This window comes from Sceloporus occidentalis, unplaced genomic scaffold (genome assembly GCF_023333645.1).
Source record: "Sceloporus occidentalis isolate IW3139 unplaced genomic scaffold, rSceOcc1.0.p SCAF_32, whole genome shotgun sequence".
NCBI lineage: Eukaryota > Metazoa > Chordata > Lepidosauria > Squamata > Phrynosomatidae > Sceloporus > Sceloporus occidentalis.
Window position 1 is genome coordinate 5,749,037 of NW_028317012.1, and position 17,662 is coordinate 5,766,698.

Genomic DNA, 17,662 nt, shown 5'->3' on the forward strand with positions numbered 1-17,662 from the left:
CTGTATTGCTTCTCACAGCGGTCCCTAACAGGTGCCAGTAGGTTCTTATTATGATTTAGTCTAAAAACAGGATAATCTTATACCCGTGTATTGCATCCACTAACCATTACTTCAGGAAAGCCAGCCGTGGCCCAAATGAAGATGAGAGGAGTACTAGGATGTGTACTTTAACATGTTACATACTAGAATGAGTTGGTCCAATGTCTGCATTTAATGAGCCCAGTTATAAAAAAAAATATTTTTAAGTTCCTGAACAATGGGATTTCCACCATACTACTGTGATAATGTAAACACTACATTTAGATAATAAAACACTGAGTTTGTGCCCAGAATAAAAATATTTCTGTTTTTTTCCCAGGAGTTATGAACTGTATTTCCTGTCTCTGTGACACACACACAAATGTGATTTTTTTTTTTTTAAATAATCATAAATACAACCTTTAGGTTGCCAACCATTGTCACGAGTGAGGTGGGCAGGAACTGATGAGTCCAAAATGCAGAACACAGGAATCAGAGAGTGCCGTTTAGTCGCCAAGATCAGCGGAACAGGAAGTCAGCAGAGTCCAAGGGAATAGCCAGGTTTGGTACACGGGAATCAAATACATAAATAGCAAGCTATCAGCAGAAAAGGTATAGACAGCACAATAACTGAGCAATGCTCGGTGCTGGGTTTAAACTTGCCGCTCGGTGGACACCCCGCCTCCGTGCGTGACGTCATCCGAGCGCTTTCCCCCCGTCTCCATTCGGGGACACATCAGGTTGTGTGAAGGCGCTGGATCCGGTACCCACGAGTAGCGGGTACTCAGATGAGTTACTGTGTCAGGGTCTGGTACACGGACCCTGACAACCATAAAGAATAATATACAAAATGGGCAGCACACAACCTAAAAAGCATACAAGACATACACATTCAGAATAGAATAATGATGAACAACAAGTACTCAAAACAAAGCAATAATTCAGCTAGAATATTAAAGCTGAATCATAAAGAATATATGGGATGCTATAAAACCATGAACAATTGGAACAATAAAACCATGTTGAAAAAAAAGGATTTGCAAGAGGAAAATTCAGACCATTAACGATTTCATTGTAAATATACCTGCTCATCTGACACAGTTTTCTCTGTCCACACATTTTGTAGTAAATTGGACACATCTTGTATGGTTAGTTTTAAATTCTTAACTAGTCCTTCATGGCGGAGATGAACTGGAATATTTTCACCTTTACCCTAAAGTATAAAGTTGAAAAATATTATAATGTTTGAAGATTTGCATATTTTATTAGATAGATAGATTTTTAGTTAAGTGTTTCAATTTTGGAGGGGAGAACATTTTAGTATGAAACCAGAACAAGAAGAAATGAAGTTTATACCGTATTTGCTCGATTATAAGACGACCCCCCAAAATCTGAATATTAATTATGAAAAAAAAGAAAAAGCCTGAATATAAGACGAGTAAATGTTAATTCATGTAAACTATGTGAACAATTTTTTTTTAATAAAAGCTATGAAAAATATTTTGTTTTTATTTCCTTTTTTTTTTTTCAACCTGCCCCCCCAGTTATGCACATCTGCCCCCTGGCTTGCCACTCTGCCCCAGAAATGCCTTATACCCCCTATATGCCACTGTGCCCCATGATATGCCTTTTAACCCTCTAAATGCCACTGTGCCCCATGATATGCCTTTTGACCCCCCCATGTGCCACTCTGCCTCCAGAATTGCCTTATACCCCTATATGCCACTCTGGCATTTAGGGGGTTAAAAGGCATATTATGGGGCAGAGTGGCATATAGGGAGGTATAAGGCATTTCAGGAGGCAGAGTAGCGTATAGAGGGTTAAAAGGCATTTCTGGAGGCAGAGTGGCATTAAGGGGGTTAAAAGGCATTTCACAGAGCACTCTGCCTCCAGAAATGCCTTATGCCCCCCATTTAACACACACACACACCCCTCCAAACTTACCAGAGCTTCTGAGTCCCCGGTGCGTAGTCCGGGCAGCGTTAAACTCTGATCTCTGACAGCCGGGGAAGGTCTGCGCGATGGACGCAGACAAACCCCGCCGCTAACCGCACCTCCTCCCGGCTGCAGCGTAAGTTGTATACGTGAATCGCGTAGAGCTCTACACGCTGCTCGGACTAAGCACCGGGGACTCTGAAGTACTGGTAAGTTGGGGGGGGAGAGGCAGGAGGATCCAGGTATCACTGCGGGGGATCTGGATCTTAGTCTCATAATCAGACCTAGTTGAGGTCCGATTATAAGACGACCCCGATTATAAGACGAGGGGTATTTTTCAAAGCATTTGCTCTGGAAAAAACCTTGTCTTATAATCGAGCAAATACGGTATATCTATATGGCAATTTATACTACAAAATGAATAATTTTACAACATATTTATAACATGTTTATATTTATTCATGTCACAAACCAAATGGACAATATGGGGTTAACATTGACCACAACACAATGTAACTCAAGCTAAAGAACCTTGATGGTCTCTCCACCAATTGGAAAAAAGGGAGGGATTTAAATAATGTAAGGCGGATACAAGAGTCACGCACCAGAGGAAGGGATTGGAGCGAAACGCGTTGCGTATCAACAACAGGACGGGAGGAGCAATATACCCAAAAGTCCGCTACACAAACTACACAAAAAAGGAATTGCAGCAAGTCTAATGCAACGCCGAGTGATGGACATTTTAATGTAAGATGGAATATTTTATTTGTGCATTAAAGATATTTACACCTTTTTAAACTCCTGGTATCTGCCTTGTAATCTTTGGAGAGAGAGAATTTCATTCATATTGGCGGGGACACTCGAAGGCTGGATTCCAGAGAAACTAATCAAAAAAGGGCCAGTGAGTGTCCTGAAAAGTATAAAGGCTTCTCCTGCATTTTTTAATATATACCAATTCTGTTTGTGACTACAACTACACTATATATTTATTCTTTGTTTTGTCTGTTTTTTGTCTTCCAAGTACTTCAGGAGTATATAAAACCCGCTTTGGGAAGTATACATTTACATTTTAGCTGTATTCTATACATTTTGAGCGCTCTCACTAACTTTTTAAAACAATTTTTGGATAACTGTGGAGTTTATTCCAAGTGATTAAGCGCTTAATATACACTTATTAACCCTACAGAACAAGGTCTATGAGTTTTTTGTAAATTCACCAAGTGCTCATAATATAATTATGTTTAAGAACAATCTAATTGACAAGATATTTGTTTTGGAATCAACATTAACAAAAAAAATGGTCCAAATAGATTACAAGCAACAGCAGTGGCGACTCTAGAAACAATATATAGGGGGGGCACACAAGATACCACAGTCAAACTGGGGGGGCATTCATAATTTCCAAAAGTAATGTGCTATGGAATTATACTTTTGTTATTGGGCTAAAATAATACTTGATCATTCAACATGGGAAGCCTGAAGCCACAATTGAGTGCGACTAATCCTTGAAATAAATATTATAACACAATAAATAACTTTTCCACTAAATTATTTCAGGGCCTTGAACGTTTTGTCCCCTGAAGTCACTACAACTTCAGGAGGGCATTTTATCTCTGGATAAATATAAATTAAATAATTCCTACTGTAAGTTAAGTGCCAGGAAACAGGTGACCAAACACACACACCAACACAGGCTCTGTCACACCGACATCCAGACACACACACCAGGACAGGCTCTGCCACACCGACAACCAAACACACACACACACCAGGACAGGCTCTGCCACACAGACACCCACACACATCAGGACAGGCTCTGCCACACCCACATCCAAACACACACACACACCAGGACAGGCTCTGCCACACTGACAACCGAACACACACACCAGGACAGGCTCTGCCACACCAACACCCAAACACACACAAGGACAGGCTCTGCCACACCAACACCTATACACACACCCGAGGACAGGCTCAGCTACATTGATAACCAAAAACACACAAACAGCAGGACACAATCTACGTCACAGACGTCTACATCAGGATAGATTTTTCACACTGCATTGTCGTTTATACCCCCTTTAGTGTTTTTGCCCCTTGTGTATTGATGCCCATGCTGCCCATATATATTAATATTAGCCCCAGTTGCCGATAGCAGGTATAGATCAACACATTAACACACAAACCAAGCTTTGCATGTATAGATCAACTGAAATTCACTTGTGATCTCAGCACTGAAGGTATATATCAAATAAACAGAATCAGACATACAAATCCTGTATTTGCAGGTATACAATGTTATATGAAACATAGCATTGCAGGTATAGATCAAATCAACTGAATAAGACATACAAACACTGTATTTGCAGGTATACATAAATAATGTATGGAAAACTAGCTTTGCAGGTATAGATCAATTGGAATTCACATAAAAACGCGTCATTAAAAGGTATATTTAAAACCCCCTAAATTACAGGTATAGATCACAGGTTGCACACCCCAAAGCCAGCCCTGGCGTCCACACTGCCCACACAGCAATCACACTCCTATCATACCCAGGCAACCAGTAAATGCTGGTACCTACGCATGATGGGACTGTGCTTGCTGTGATTGCTGTTAGCAATCACACTCCTATCATGCCAGGTCAGCCAGTACATGCTGGTACAGGGTGGCTGTAAGTGATGTGCAGACCCCATACTGCTGGCAGCATCAATACACAAGGGGGGCAGCTAGCTAGGTTTCAGCATGTACTGGCTGACTTGGCATGATAGGAGTGTGATTGCTAACAGCAATCATAGTCCCATCATGCCTAGGTTCCAGCACTTACACATCCATGCTATCACACACACTCATTCATTCATATACTCATTCATTCACAGATTAATTCCCTCAATCACGCATACTCATTCAAACACCCTCCCCACCCCCTTACCTGCACTGCAGCTCCTCGATGCCGCTCACAGACTTCAGCAGAGTGCGCGGCCTCCCTCTGCGTTCTCTGGTACTGCACAGAGGAAGCAGGACTGGAGCAGAGTCATGTGATGTCACGTGAACTCTGCTAGGTTCCGCTTCCTCTATGCAGTACAGAAGACCCTCCCACAGGTAAGTAGCAGGGCTCGAGGTGCAGCCCGCATAAGATCGGTTGCCCTGGCTGCCGATCTTACGCGGGCCGCACCCTCTCTCTCTCCCCTCCGCATTAAAAAATAATAATAATTAAATGAGCATACTGCCCAAAACCCGCATTCTGCCAGCAATGTAATTCCATACAAAGCCCATAAGAAAACGATAGCAATCCCCTGTGCTCTGCATCAATAGCTGGCGCATAGTGATGAGGGAGCACTAAATCAGAGGTCTGGAAAGACAGTGTAATAGCAGTGCATGTGTATATGTGTAACGTTTCACCCTTCGCTGTCTGGAATTGTTTGATTTGGTTCCTGATCTGTTCCTGATCTGTTCCTGCGTTGCGGCCAGCAACCCACAAGTGGACTCCAAAGCTGAGTGCCCTGCAAGTGGGATATCTGCCGTGTGCCCTGCAAGTGGGCTTACCAGTTGTGTGTGCCCCATCCAGAGGGCTTCCGGCCATGTGTGCCCCATCCAGAGGGCTTCCAGCCGTGTGTGCCCCATCCAGAGTGCTTCCGGCCGTGTGTGCCCCATCCAGAGTGCTTCCGGCCGTGTGTGCCCCATCCAGAGTGCTTCTGGCCGCGTGTGCCCCATCCAGAGTGCTTCCTTCCGCGTGTGCGGCAGAGCAGGAAGACAGAAGCCTCGTTCCCCGGCCGCAGGACTTAAAGGTGAATAAACTACAAAAGGGGGAGTGGGTAGATGAGGTAGAGCATGAGTTAATGTGTGGATGCGTTGTCTGAATGAGGGAGAGCATGAGTTAATGTGTGGATGAATTGTCTGAATGAGGGAGAGCATGAGTTAATGAGTATGTGTGTATCATAGATGTATAATTGTGGAAGGGCAAAGATGGCACTAGCAGGATATTTGAGCCTTGGGGACAAAGATGGCACAGGCCATGCTGTTTGGGGACAAAGTTGAATTGTGCTGGGCTATTTGGGGACAAAGATGGCAAATCTTATGTGTGTTATCTGGGTGCTGGCCAGGTTCTATGTGGGCAGTGAGGACGCCAGGGCTGACTTTGGGGTGTGCAACCTGTGATCTTTGCCTGTAATTTAGGTTAATTCCAATTGATCTATACCTGCAAAGCTGGGTTTGTGTGTTATTCTGTAGATCCATATCTGCTATGCTATGCTTCCATACATTATTTATGTATACCTGCAAGGGTTTGTATGTCTTGTTCAGTTGATTAATACCTGCAATGCTGTTTCCATGTATTTATTTGATCTATACCTGCAATGTTACATTTCATATGTTATTATTGTATACCTGCAAATACAGGATTTGTAAGTCTGATTCTGTTTATTTGATATATACCTTCAGTGCTGAGATCACAAGTGAATTTCAATTGATCTATACATGCAAAGCTGGGTTTGTGTGTTAATGTGTTGATCTATACCTGCTATCGGCAGCAGGGACTAATATTAATATATATCGGCAATTAGGGCTAATATTAACGAAACTGCCAGTTCAGCTGTAATTTTTAAATCATGTTTCAATCATAGTCTACTTCAAAGAGATAACTACTCATTATGTAGTTAAAAATGCATGTCTAACGCATATATGCGATGGGGCCATCACATAAATCGATAGTAAAGGGAGGTGCTTGCTGGGGGCATTAATACAAATAGTGGTGGCTGGAGGCGATCATCCAAGGGTGTGGGGGCACCACATTAATCTATACTAAAAGGGTGCTGGCTGGGACATCTATACACAAGGGGCAAAAACACTAAGGGGGTATAAATGACAATGCAGTGTGAAAAATCCATCCTGATGTAGTTGTCTGTGACGTAGATTGTGTCCTGCTGTTTGTGTGTTTTTGGTTATCAGTGTGGCAGAGCCTGTCCTGGGGTGTGTTTGGGTGTTAGTGTGGCAGAGCCTCTCCTGGTGTGTGTGTTCGGGTGTCAGTGTGGTAGAGCGTGTTAAGGCTATTTACTCTATAATATTTATTTCAAGGATTAGTCGTACTAAATTGTGGCTTCAGGCTTCCCATGTTGAATGATCAAGTATTATGTTAGTCCAATAACAAAAGTATCATTCCATAGTAGGGTTGCAACAACTAATCGATAAAACCGATTAGTCGAATTGATTTTTATCGATTATAAAAAGAGGTTTTTTTTCAGAGCAAATGCTCTGAAAAACTCCTCTCCTTATATAATTCGACCTCAAACAGAGATCGGATTATAACACTAGAATCCAGATCCCCAGCAATGCTCATATAGAATAGGATTTTTTTTTTAATAAGTAAATTGTAATGACCATAATCCTTATACTAATATAATTTCTAGATTTACATGTGACAGGGAGAAAAACAACTCATGATAATACCTCACAGACAGACCCTTGGTTTGAGGTGACTAGAGAGCCCCATAATAGTCACATTCTCTTTCAGTTGAGCCTGCACATACCAGGTGAACAATACTTCAGCTCTTTCACTCGAACAAAGGACTTAGGACAATTACAGTATATTCTAAACCCAAACACAGGCCAAAGGGTTGGACAGATATAGTTCATTCAAGGTCAACAATTATGCAGAAGGCTGGGACAGGCCAACATAAAAGTCAAGTTAAGTCGCAGGCATAAAAGTCAAGTTAAGGTGAAAATCTAGAAGTCAAAAAGTAACAAGCACTTCCTAATCTCACTGAGAAACTGGCTCGATACACAGCAAAGAGACTTCCTGACAACAGATTCAAATAGACCCCCAATGTGGGATATGTTATATCTAAATGGTTGAATGTGTATTAAGTGACACACCAAAATAGGAGAAAAGTGGGCACAGACCTACACTTAATGACTTTGGGAATGGTTTGTCATACAGTGCCTGGAGGTTGTTACAGGTACTGTATGACAAACCATTCCTGCTGGACATGGTCTCCATCAGGCTCTTTGATGAGGACTATGGCAAGCAAGTCAGGACAATGGTAAGACCCTGACCGTACCAATTCATCCAACGAGCAACCTCCAGGCACACAAGCTCCACATATTAGTAATTATTATCCTCCTCTCTCTCCTTCTCTTTATGAAGCAGCTGAGACATCACAACAGGCACTAGTATAGTACGGGCCTTGCTGTTTCCTCCTGCTTAAACTCCTGCGTCTTGCCTGTTGTGGGAATTTCTAATTGTTCCTAATACTGGCCTTGCTTGCAGCACTGCTACTCTCAGCTCTTCCTAACCGATTGAACTCCTGTAAGGACTTATTGTAATGTCTCTCTATCTCGGCAAGTTACAGGAGAGTTCACATGTGTAAACTAATCTTTTTTTCCAATGAAGCTTGTGATTCTGAGACCAAGTGTTTACAGTTGGTACACCAGACAGAAGTAAAGAGGGAATGATATATAGTTCAAACTCTAGACCTGCAAAATAAGTGTATACAAGGGCATAACTAGAAACCACGGGGCCCTGGTGTGAAAAATTGCCCTGGGCCCCCCAACTTCAACTTCACATCCCTGCTCAAACACACACACAAGTACACACACATATATAAGTATACATATATGTGTATGTGCTAACACATACATATTTACATATATTCCACCCCTGCCCCCTTCAGCTTTCCTTCTGGCTGCTCGCGCATAGCCTCCTGTCTCCAAGTGCCAGTTCAAAATAATTTAAAAAGGGCTGATCCAGGTCGGAAGTGCTCTTTCTAAATAATGTTGAAACGGCACAGGGAGAAAGGAGGAAGGAGTTGCAGGCCTGCTGCAACCCCTGTGGTTACGCCCGTGGGTGTATATCAAAAGGACTTATGGAAAGAGAGAAAGTTCTGCCATAAGAAGTAGACCTGACCAATAGTTATGTTTCTTATTGAGGTAATGATATTTTTGTTACTGTTTGTTGGGGGTGCAGAAAGAAGGTCTTCAAAGGGACAGAGCCTCTGATCCCCAATTGGGGGAACAAGGTGTGCAAAAGGACAGAAGACGGTAGAAGAAGAATCAAGAGAACACACAGAGCAGCGGAAGACAGGGAAGTGGTGATCAGAGAGTGTAAGAGTGTAAAAGAGCATGAGTGAGAGATAGCATGAATAAGACCCCAAGATGCCCAGTCAGCCAAAAGTATTTTATGATACTTGCTGAGCATTATAGGTGGTTATATATATTGAAAGCTATTCTGCACAACTATTCCTTTGGTTCATTTTTACTGATGGGTGTTATGCTGTACCACCCTCAGTGTCTGGATCACCATATAACAATGTTATGCTTTACCACACTCAATACCTGGCTCAGTATATATTAATGAGACTTGTGCTGTACCATTGTCTTTGTTTGGCTCACTATATAATGATAGGAGTCATACTGTACCAACCTCATTTTCTGGTTCAGTATATAACGATAGGAATCATGCTGTATTACTGTTTGTATCAGGCTCACTGCAGAATTATGGGAGTTATGCAGTGCCATTGTCTGTGTCTGTACCCATTCAAAAGAAAGGTGGTAGGGCAGAGACAGGGAACTAAAGGCCTGTAAGTCTTATATCAGTAGTGGGGAAATTAATGGAAACTATTTTAGAGATCAAGATTTCAGTAATGCTTTTGATACTGTCCCACACATACTTATCAATAAACTGCAATCTTTGGATTCCAATATCCTTGAATGTCAAACAACAAAGGGTTGTATTCAATGGAGTCTATTCGGAGCTTATTACGAGTGGGGGTACCTCAGGGAGCTGTTCTTGGACCTATTCTCTGTAATATTTTTATTCTATTAGTGATTTTGCAGAAAGTCTTGATGATGAGGTATGTTTTTTTTTTGCTATTGACACAAAGACTTGCAACAGGGTTGATGTTCCTGAAGGGATAAGCCAAAGGACAAATTATTTATGTAAACTAGAAAAATGGTCAGAGCTGTTTCAAAAGACATGTAATGTGGATATGTTCAAAATAAAGCACCTTGAGTGTGAAAACCCAATGGCAGAGTATAGCATATTTGATACAGTCCTAATCTCAACATCTGAGGAAAAAGACCTAGGGGTAATTATTAAAAGTAAGTAGACAATGTAACAGAAAAGCAGGAAATGGTAGCAGAATGCCATTGTACAGAGCACTGGTTAGACCTCACTTGGACTGTTATACATAGTACTGGAGATGCACCGAAATGAAAAATACGGATATATGGTTTAATATAGAATGATGGGCTATATGTGGTAAAACCATCAGTGTCTAGCTCAATATACACTGACCAGCCATAACATTATGTCAGGGTATGGCAGGAGTAGATTTAAACAGCGGAGTCCTGTATGCAGGACACAGGAACCAGAGCAAGGTACCCAAAAAGTGGAGTCGGGAACAAGCCGGGTCTGGTACACAGGTATCAAGGTAAGCATATGTAGAGTCAAGGAATAGCCGGGTCTGGTACACAGGAATCAAGGTAAGATCATACACAAGGCTAAAGGGGTATGTAATTTGCTGGCTGAAGAACCCAGTCGCGTTCCCCCGCCGTTTCTGAGCGGGGAAGCATAAAGTTGAGCGAGGGCGAGCGCACCCTCATCTGCAGCCATGCAGGATGCAGACGAGACGGAGCGGACTGAAGATGCAGAGGCTGGACCCGGTGCCTGCGAGTAGCGGGTACTCCAGTGAGTCACTACGTCGGGGTCTGGTGTACGGACCCTGACACATTATGACCACCTGACAAATATTGTGTCGGCTCCTCTATTGCCAACAAAACAGCCTTGACCTATCGAGGCATGAACTTCACTAGACTTCTAAAGGTGTGCTGTGGTATCTGGCACCAATATGTTAGCAGCAGATCCTTTACGTCCTGTAAATTGGGAGGTGGGGCCTCCATGGATCCGACTTGGTTGTCCAGCACATCCCACAGATGCTCAACTGGGTTGAGATTTGGAGACCTTGGGGGCCGAATGAACACCTTAAACTCATCACTGTGTTCCTCAAACCATTCCTGAACCATTTTGCTTTGTGTTAGGACGCATTATCCTACCGAAAAAGGCCAATGCCGTCAGGGAAAACTGCGTCCATGAATGGGTATACGTGGTGTCCAACAAGGCTTGTCTTCTTTACATCCTTGTGCTCCAGGTTAGCAACGTACACGCACCAGGCCATTTATGTCATGTAAAAGAAAACCTGATTCATCAGACCAGGCCACCTTTATCCATTGCTCTGTGGTCCAGTTCTTATGCTCACATGCCCATGTAGGTGCTTTCGGTAGTGGACTGGAGTCCGCATGTAGCTACGCAGCCCTCATACTATGTGTTCATAGAATCATGTAAATATCAGAATCAACAGTAACTCTTTCAGCAAATTGACCTGTAGTAGCTCATCTGTTGGGCTAGCCTTTGTCCCCCACGTGCATCAATGAGCCTTGGCTGCCATGATGCTGTTGCTGGTTCTCTGCAGTTTTAATATCATTAATTTTCCTATTTATCTACTTTCTTCATAATAGCTTCTATAAAAATATATTGGGAGGGCACCATTTTCTGTTCTTGTCTTGGCTACAAAAGGACCTAGCTACAGCTCTCTGTACATTACTTGGTTAATGGTATACTGGGCTATATGGAAAAGGAAGAATGAATGTCCATGTAGAGTATATAAAATACCGTATTTGCTCGACCCTGATCAGAGCCGGCCTTAGCTGTTCCGGCGCCCTGTGCGAACTACTCCTCTGGTGCCCCCCCTCACTACCCCCCCTCTGCCCCTTCAAACTACCCCCCCTTTGCCTTCAAACTATCCCCCTCTGCCCCTTCAAACTACCTCCCCGTCCCTTCAAACTACCCCCTCTGCCCCTTCAAACTACCCCCCTCTGCCCCTTCAAACTACCCCCCTCTGCCCCTTCAAACTACCCCCCCTGCCCCTTCAAACTACCCCCCCGCCCCTTCAAACTACCCCCCCTCTGACCCTTCCTTCAAACTATCCCCCCCGCCCCTTCAAACTACCCCCCCTCTGACCCTTCCTTCAAACTATCCCCCCCCTCTCCCTACTTCTCCTTATCCTAACTTACCTTGAGGAGTCCTGCCAGCATTTCATGTTGAGCGCCGGAATAGTCCGGCGCTCAACATGAGATGCCGGCACCGCGACGGAGTCACGGAGAGTATGGGGCATCGAGCGGTTGCTGAGAGCTTCACGGGCAACCGCTCGGCGCCCCTACCCGGGACATAAATGAAAACATTGTTGGTTTTTTTTGTTGTTGTTTTTTTTTACTTTATTTAACATCCTCTGAAGCCTGAATATAAGACTACCCTTTAAGAAAAATTAGTAATTCACATACCCTCCCCTGATTTATAAGTGCTTCCCTAGACTTTTCCGCTGTGCTTCAGATTCCTTGGTGTCTAGTGGGACAACCTCCGCTGCTGCTGCTGCCGGGACTTCCGCTGGGGCTTCTATGAATGAGTACCGGAAGGTCATACGATGCCGGTGCTCCGTCATTGAAGCCCCGGCAGAAGTGCCGTCAGCAGCGGAGGTTGTCTGCTCGCCTCGCACAAACCTCCACGGGCTGCCAGAGAGGAGGATCCAGGTCCCCTGCAGTGCTACGGGGGATCTGGATCTTAGTCTTCTAGTCAGACCACCTATTTGAGGTCTGATTAGAAGATGACCTTGAATATAAGACGATGGTTATTTTTCAGAGCATTTGCTCTGAAAAAAATCTCGTCTTATAATCAAGCAAATACGGTAATATCTTTTATATTGGTTTGCTAAAATATGTAATTAATTGAAAAAAGAACAAAAAGAAGACTACACAGAAAATCAAAATAAATGTGAAAAGAGTCAAGGCTCCTGGAAAGCGATCTTCCTTTCCTGTTTCATGTGTAATGATGAGCTTTATCAGAGACTATGGACATAATCTTTAGCGATCACGTGAATATTATGATATCGACTTCTCAAAATGAAAAAAAGAGAAAAAAAATGCAATTAGACAAAACAAAGTAGTCATTGGAGTGCCTGGAGATATTGTACACATTTAGTGCACAACAATAATCTGATGACACACATGCTTGCAAACATTAAATAGGCTAAAAGTATGTTCTAATGGAGTAGTGATTCTGAAAAAAATTCCCTGACTGGCAATCTGGCACACTGGGCAAATGTCTATTGGCTCGCTGCTAACATACACACCTGATCTGCAGCTTCCCAGAAACGCGAGCTATACTGTCTGGCTATTGGCTATATCCTGGTCACACGTTAAGTGAGAATAAATAATATTTGAGATAAAACAGGCAGACTAGGTAGGCTTTATGTTACTCTACGAATAAAGAAAGAAAAAGGAAAAATTCCAGGGACACTTTGCAAATGGGTGGTCACATCTTACAATAATTGTGGGTACTTAAGAAAACACACCCTTTATAAGCAGGGGAACAAATGTTATCAAACCAATACATAAAACAGAGCAGAATAATCTACAAATGACAATTACTTATGTCCGTGCCTGTAAGGAAAGCCTTGTATTAACTTATCTCTGCAGGCAATGAACTTTAAAATATGTTAGAGTGAGACAACATTAGTTTTCTATTCAAGCCACTGTTTATTATTTTGGGATAATCTTGTGCTCCCTCACAGCAGTAGTGAGGACCAAAATGTCATCCTAGTAGCTTGAGCTCCACAGAACCCCTGAGATTATTTTGCACTTAACTTTTGGCTGAGATTTTTTTAAAAGATATTATTGAAAGTTAAGTTTTACAGTACCAACAGTTGATTAGCCTTTTTAACATTTATTTCAGTCCCCTATGGACGTCCAAAAAAACGTATCTAAAAGAAACCCCTGTGGACTTACCTTCTTGCAGCGACAGGGACACATCAGTCTGGACTCCCCCTGTGAGCAGAAACCAGCATTGCTGCCCAATCTCATGTAACAGCTTCCAGCACGAACGCCGGTGAACTGTTATATTTTTTAAATGCCCGATCATGCGATCGGGCATTCCCTTCTGGGTCACTGCTGACGTCACCCGGAAGGTCATCGGAGGACGGATATCCCCTGCAGGGTCTGTCCGATATCCGATCGCACCGATCAGGCACAGACACTTTGATCTCTATGCAAGTCCCCCCAGACTTGCAGGGGATTTTTCATCAATTTACCTAATTTTGTGATTCAGAGGGAAAATATATAAAAAATTGGGTTTTTTTTTCTAATTTACGCTAGTTTTTACTAAATGTTCAGCTTATCATCTAACTATGGTATCAAAAGAAAGCTCTATCCCTCCTAGAAAAAACTATATATAGTTTACATGGGTACACTATTTGCAGGAAAGGAGAATAATCGCTGAACCGACATAGCGCAAAAATGGCAAACCCCTGGGACTGAATGGGTTAAAAAGCATAACCACAATACTACTCAGAATTCTCACAACTCTTTCAAATAGCCAATTACAGTCTGTTATGCTTTGAAATCTAACAGCTTCTAATAAACTGCTGACAAAGCTCCAGAAAATGTGAGAGAGGGAAAAGAAATACTCAGATGCAGCAGACAAATTAAATAAAACAAATATTCGGAGCATTTATGTTTGTTTCTGTTTATTTGGTGGGGGGTCTCTCCATGTTTTCAGAGATTCATATATATTAATGAATGAAAAAGATTAATCACAATGCACAAGTCTAGTGCTTAGATTGTTAGTGTCGAGCTAACTGTCCACTGGGCAAATGTCTCATGGATGGGTGCCTCATTATTCTTCCTCGTACCAATTAAAGCCTCTGAGAATGTATTTTCTTTTTGAAAATTAAAATTAATAATTACGTCTAATGGAAAAGATTGGGCTTTTCTCACAACGGCATCACCATATCTATTTAATTTCAGCATCCATTTTCTTAGAGTATTTTTTCATTTTTAATGTGTAACACAATCAGCAAAACAGAATTTAGCTAATTGCGGGGAATAAGACATTTGATTATATAAAAATGTACCCAAATTATAAAAATAGCTCTCTTTGGGCATTAAAATTGGAGGTTAATAATACCACAACAAAAACAATAAATCATGAGCCAAAATGTATGCCTTTTAAACTAAAACTCTTTCATAAGTGGTCAATGTTAATTTAAATTCAAAGATTTTAACTCATATACATGCATAAATATGTTACCACAGTAAGCATCATACCTTCCCAGTGAAGAAATCTTTGTCATTGAGCATCTGTGTACAAATTTCTGTAAGCATTATATCTACAAGCTGATCACTGCTCTTTTCCAAAGACAATGCTAACCAGTTTTCAATGCCTCCAGGAAAAACATCTGGAAGCATGCAAACAAAAAAACAAAAATTCAATGTCTCATACTAAATTGTCACCAGGGAGAACCATTAATTAATCATAAGCACAAAACTGATTATACATTGCTGTAATTGCTTAATAATTTTTAAATAAAATATTTTAACATAACTGTGATCATTTACACCATGCAATAAGGCAACCAAGTCACATATTAACTCAATTTGTTAACATTGTTATAACATTTAAGATATATAATCCAAAATCACAATAAGGTGAAGTGCAATAGTATATACCCAATATATTCCGACACTGGTGAAATAGTGCTGCAAGGGCACAGGAACAAACTCCCCTAATGTCCCAAACCAAATCACAATAAAATAAACAAGTGTCTGCGCACACAAAGAAAAAAAAATAATTTAAATGTGCGAAACAAATGAAATAATGTATATACGAATACCCTTCCAACGGGAGTATCCACACGGAATATGCAAGACTAGTCTCCTTCTCTGCCTAACCTATTCATTCACGGAAGCCTCTATGTATCAAGATTACCTAAGGGTCCGTGTGAGGTCATTATACTCAACATATGGGCATACTGATGCCCTTAAAATTGTAAGGGTCTATCCTGCCTAATGTGATTTATGTGATTAATTTGACATACTGCACTATGTTTTTTTTTTCCTTTTTCTTCTTTTTTCATGAGCCTCTTGGATGTGTTCCTATATACATTATTTAATTTGTTTCACACATATATTTTATTTATTTTTTTCTTTGGGTGCGCAGACACTTGTTTTATTTTGTAATTTTTATGTGTAAATGTTAAATTATTATTATTCATTATTTATATATTTCAAAATTGCTATTACAAATATTTTAAAACCTGGTGAACTACATAGAGGTGGTAACAGTGTTTTAATATATTTTAAAGTATTGACATTTTATTAATAAAGATAACACTTTCTTTTTAAGTGTATTTGCTGTATATCCTTTTCTATCCTCACTGCACCATCCAGTGATTTCCATCAATTCCCCGTCTCTTTTTCTTTCTCTGAGGTTTACTTTATCATACTCTCATAACATGGATCCTCCTGTCACTTTTTTTTTTATTTTTCTTTGTACACCTTTCTATACTCACTTGATTTTGTGTATGAATATTTCGTGAGAGACAAGGATACTTTTTATTTTAGTTGTTCATTGTTCGTGTGGTGCATTTTTATTTATTTGTTACCTGTATTTATTGAGCCTTGGCCATAGACACTGATTAGATATAATGCATATTTACTTAGCTTCTGTTTCCATTTTGATATCCTGTGAATGCATGTGGAAGGTGTCCAATATATTGTTCTTGTTCTATAGTTATTTACACCTGTCACAAGCAATGGCAGCACTTAATTAACTAAGATCTTTAGTAGTGCCGTATTTTTCAGCGTATACGACTGGGCGTATAAGACGACCCCCAACTTTTCCAGTTAAAATATAGAGTTTGGGCTATACTCGCCATATAAGACTACCCCTCTACCCAGTATACAACAACCAGCCAATCACGGCAAGCGATGTACCTTACTGGTGATTGGCTGGTTGTTGTATACAAAGCCTGATTGGATTGGGTGGGTCAGCTCTCCCTAACATCCTAACATATGTCTGTCCACACACACATGTATAGACATACACTGCCGTCACACAACCCTTCCTTTACACACATATACACGTACACACCAGCTTACAAACACACATATACACATACACTGCCCTTACACACACCTGTCCATACACATACACTGCCCATACACAGACACATACATACATACACTGCCCTTACACACACACATATACCGTATTTGCTCGATTATAAGACGACCCCCCAAAATCTGAATATTAATCTAGGAAAAAAAAGAAAAAAGCCTGAATATAAGACGACCCTATAGAAAAAAAGTTTTACCAGCAAATATTAATTCATGTAAACTATGTGAACAATCGTTTGTTAATAAAAGCTATGATTGAGAAAAATATTTTGACAGGCCTATCTCCCTCCTCAATACGGACTTGAAGCTCTTTGCGAAGGTGCTGGCTACCAGACTGCAGTCTGTGTTGGGCGCCTTAGTTCACCCTGATCAGTCCGGTTTTATCATGGGCAGGGAGGGTCGTGATGGCATGTACAGGGCTTTGAACTCGATTCATTTGGCCCAGGCGACTGGTCAGAGGATTCTCCTTCTGTCCACGGACGCTGAGAAGGCCTTTGACCGGGTTGCATGGGACTACATGTTCCAGGTGTTGCGTGCGTTTGGGTTTGGCCACTCGTGGCTGCATTGGATCACCGCCTTGTATTCGGCCCCCTCGGCGCGTATTCATTTAAATGGTGCCCTCACAGGCTCTTTCCCCATCCGTAATGGTACCAGACAGGGGTGCCCGCTGTCTCCGCTCTTGTTTGCCATATCCTTGGAACCATTT

General features: G+C 41.6%; 1 protein-coding gene across 1 annotated transcript in view; it reads right to left on the reverse strand.

Annotated features, from left to right (window-relative positions):
• Window positions 1–671: 671 nt before the first annotated feature.
• The window catches only part of LOC149298591 (translin-associated factor X-interacting protein 1-like), a 66,467-nt gene continuing 49,476 nt past the window's right edge, over window positions 672–17,662 (reverse strand). The window contains exons 8-10 of the mRNA XM_089487328.1: window positions 15,106–15,236; window positions 1,103–1,231; window positions 672–884 (exon numbers count right to left, since the gene is read on the reverse strand). Of these exons, the coding sequence (XP_089343454.1) occupies window positions 672–884; window positions 1,103–1,231; window positions 15,106–15,236 (473 nt within the window). The remainder of the gene's footprint in view (window positions 885–1,102; window positions 1,232–15,105; window positions 15,237–17,662) is intronic.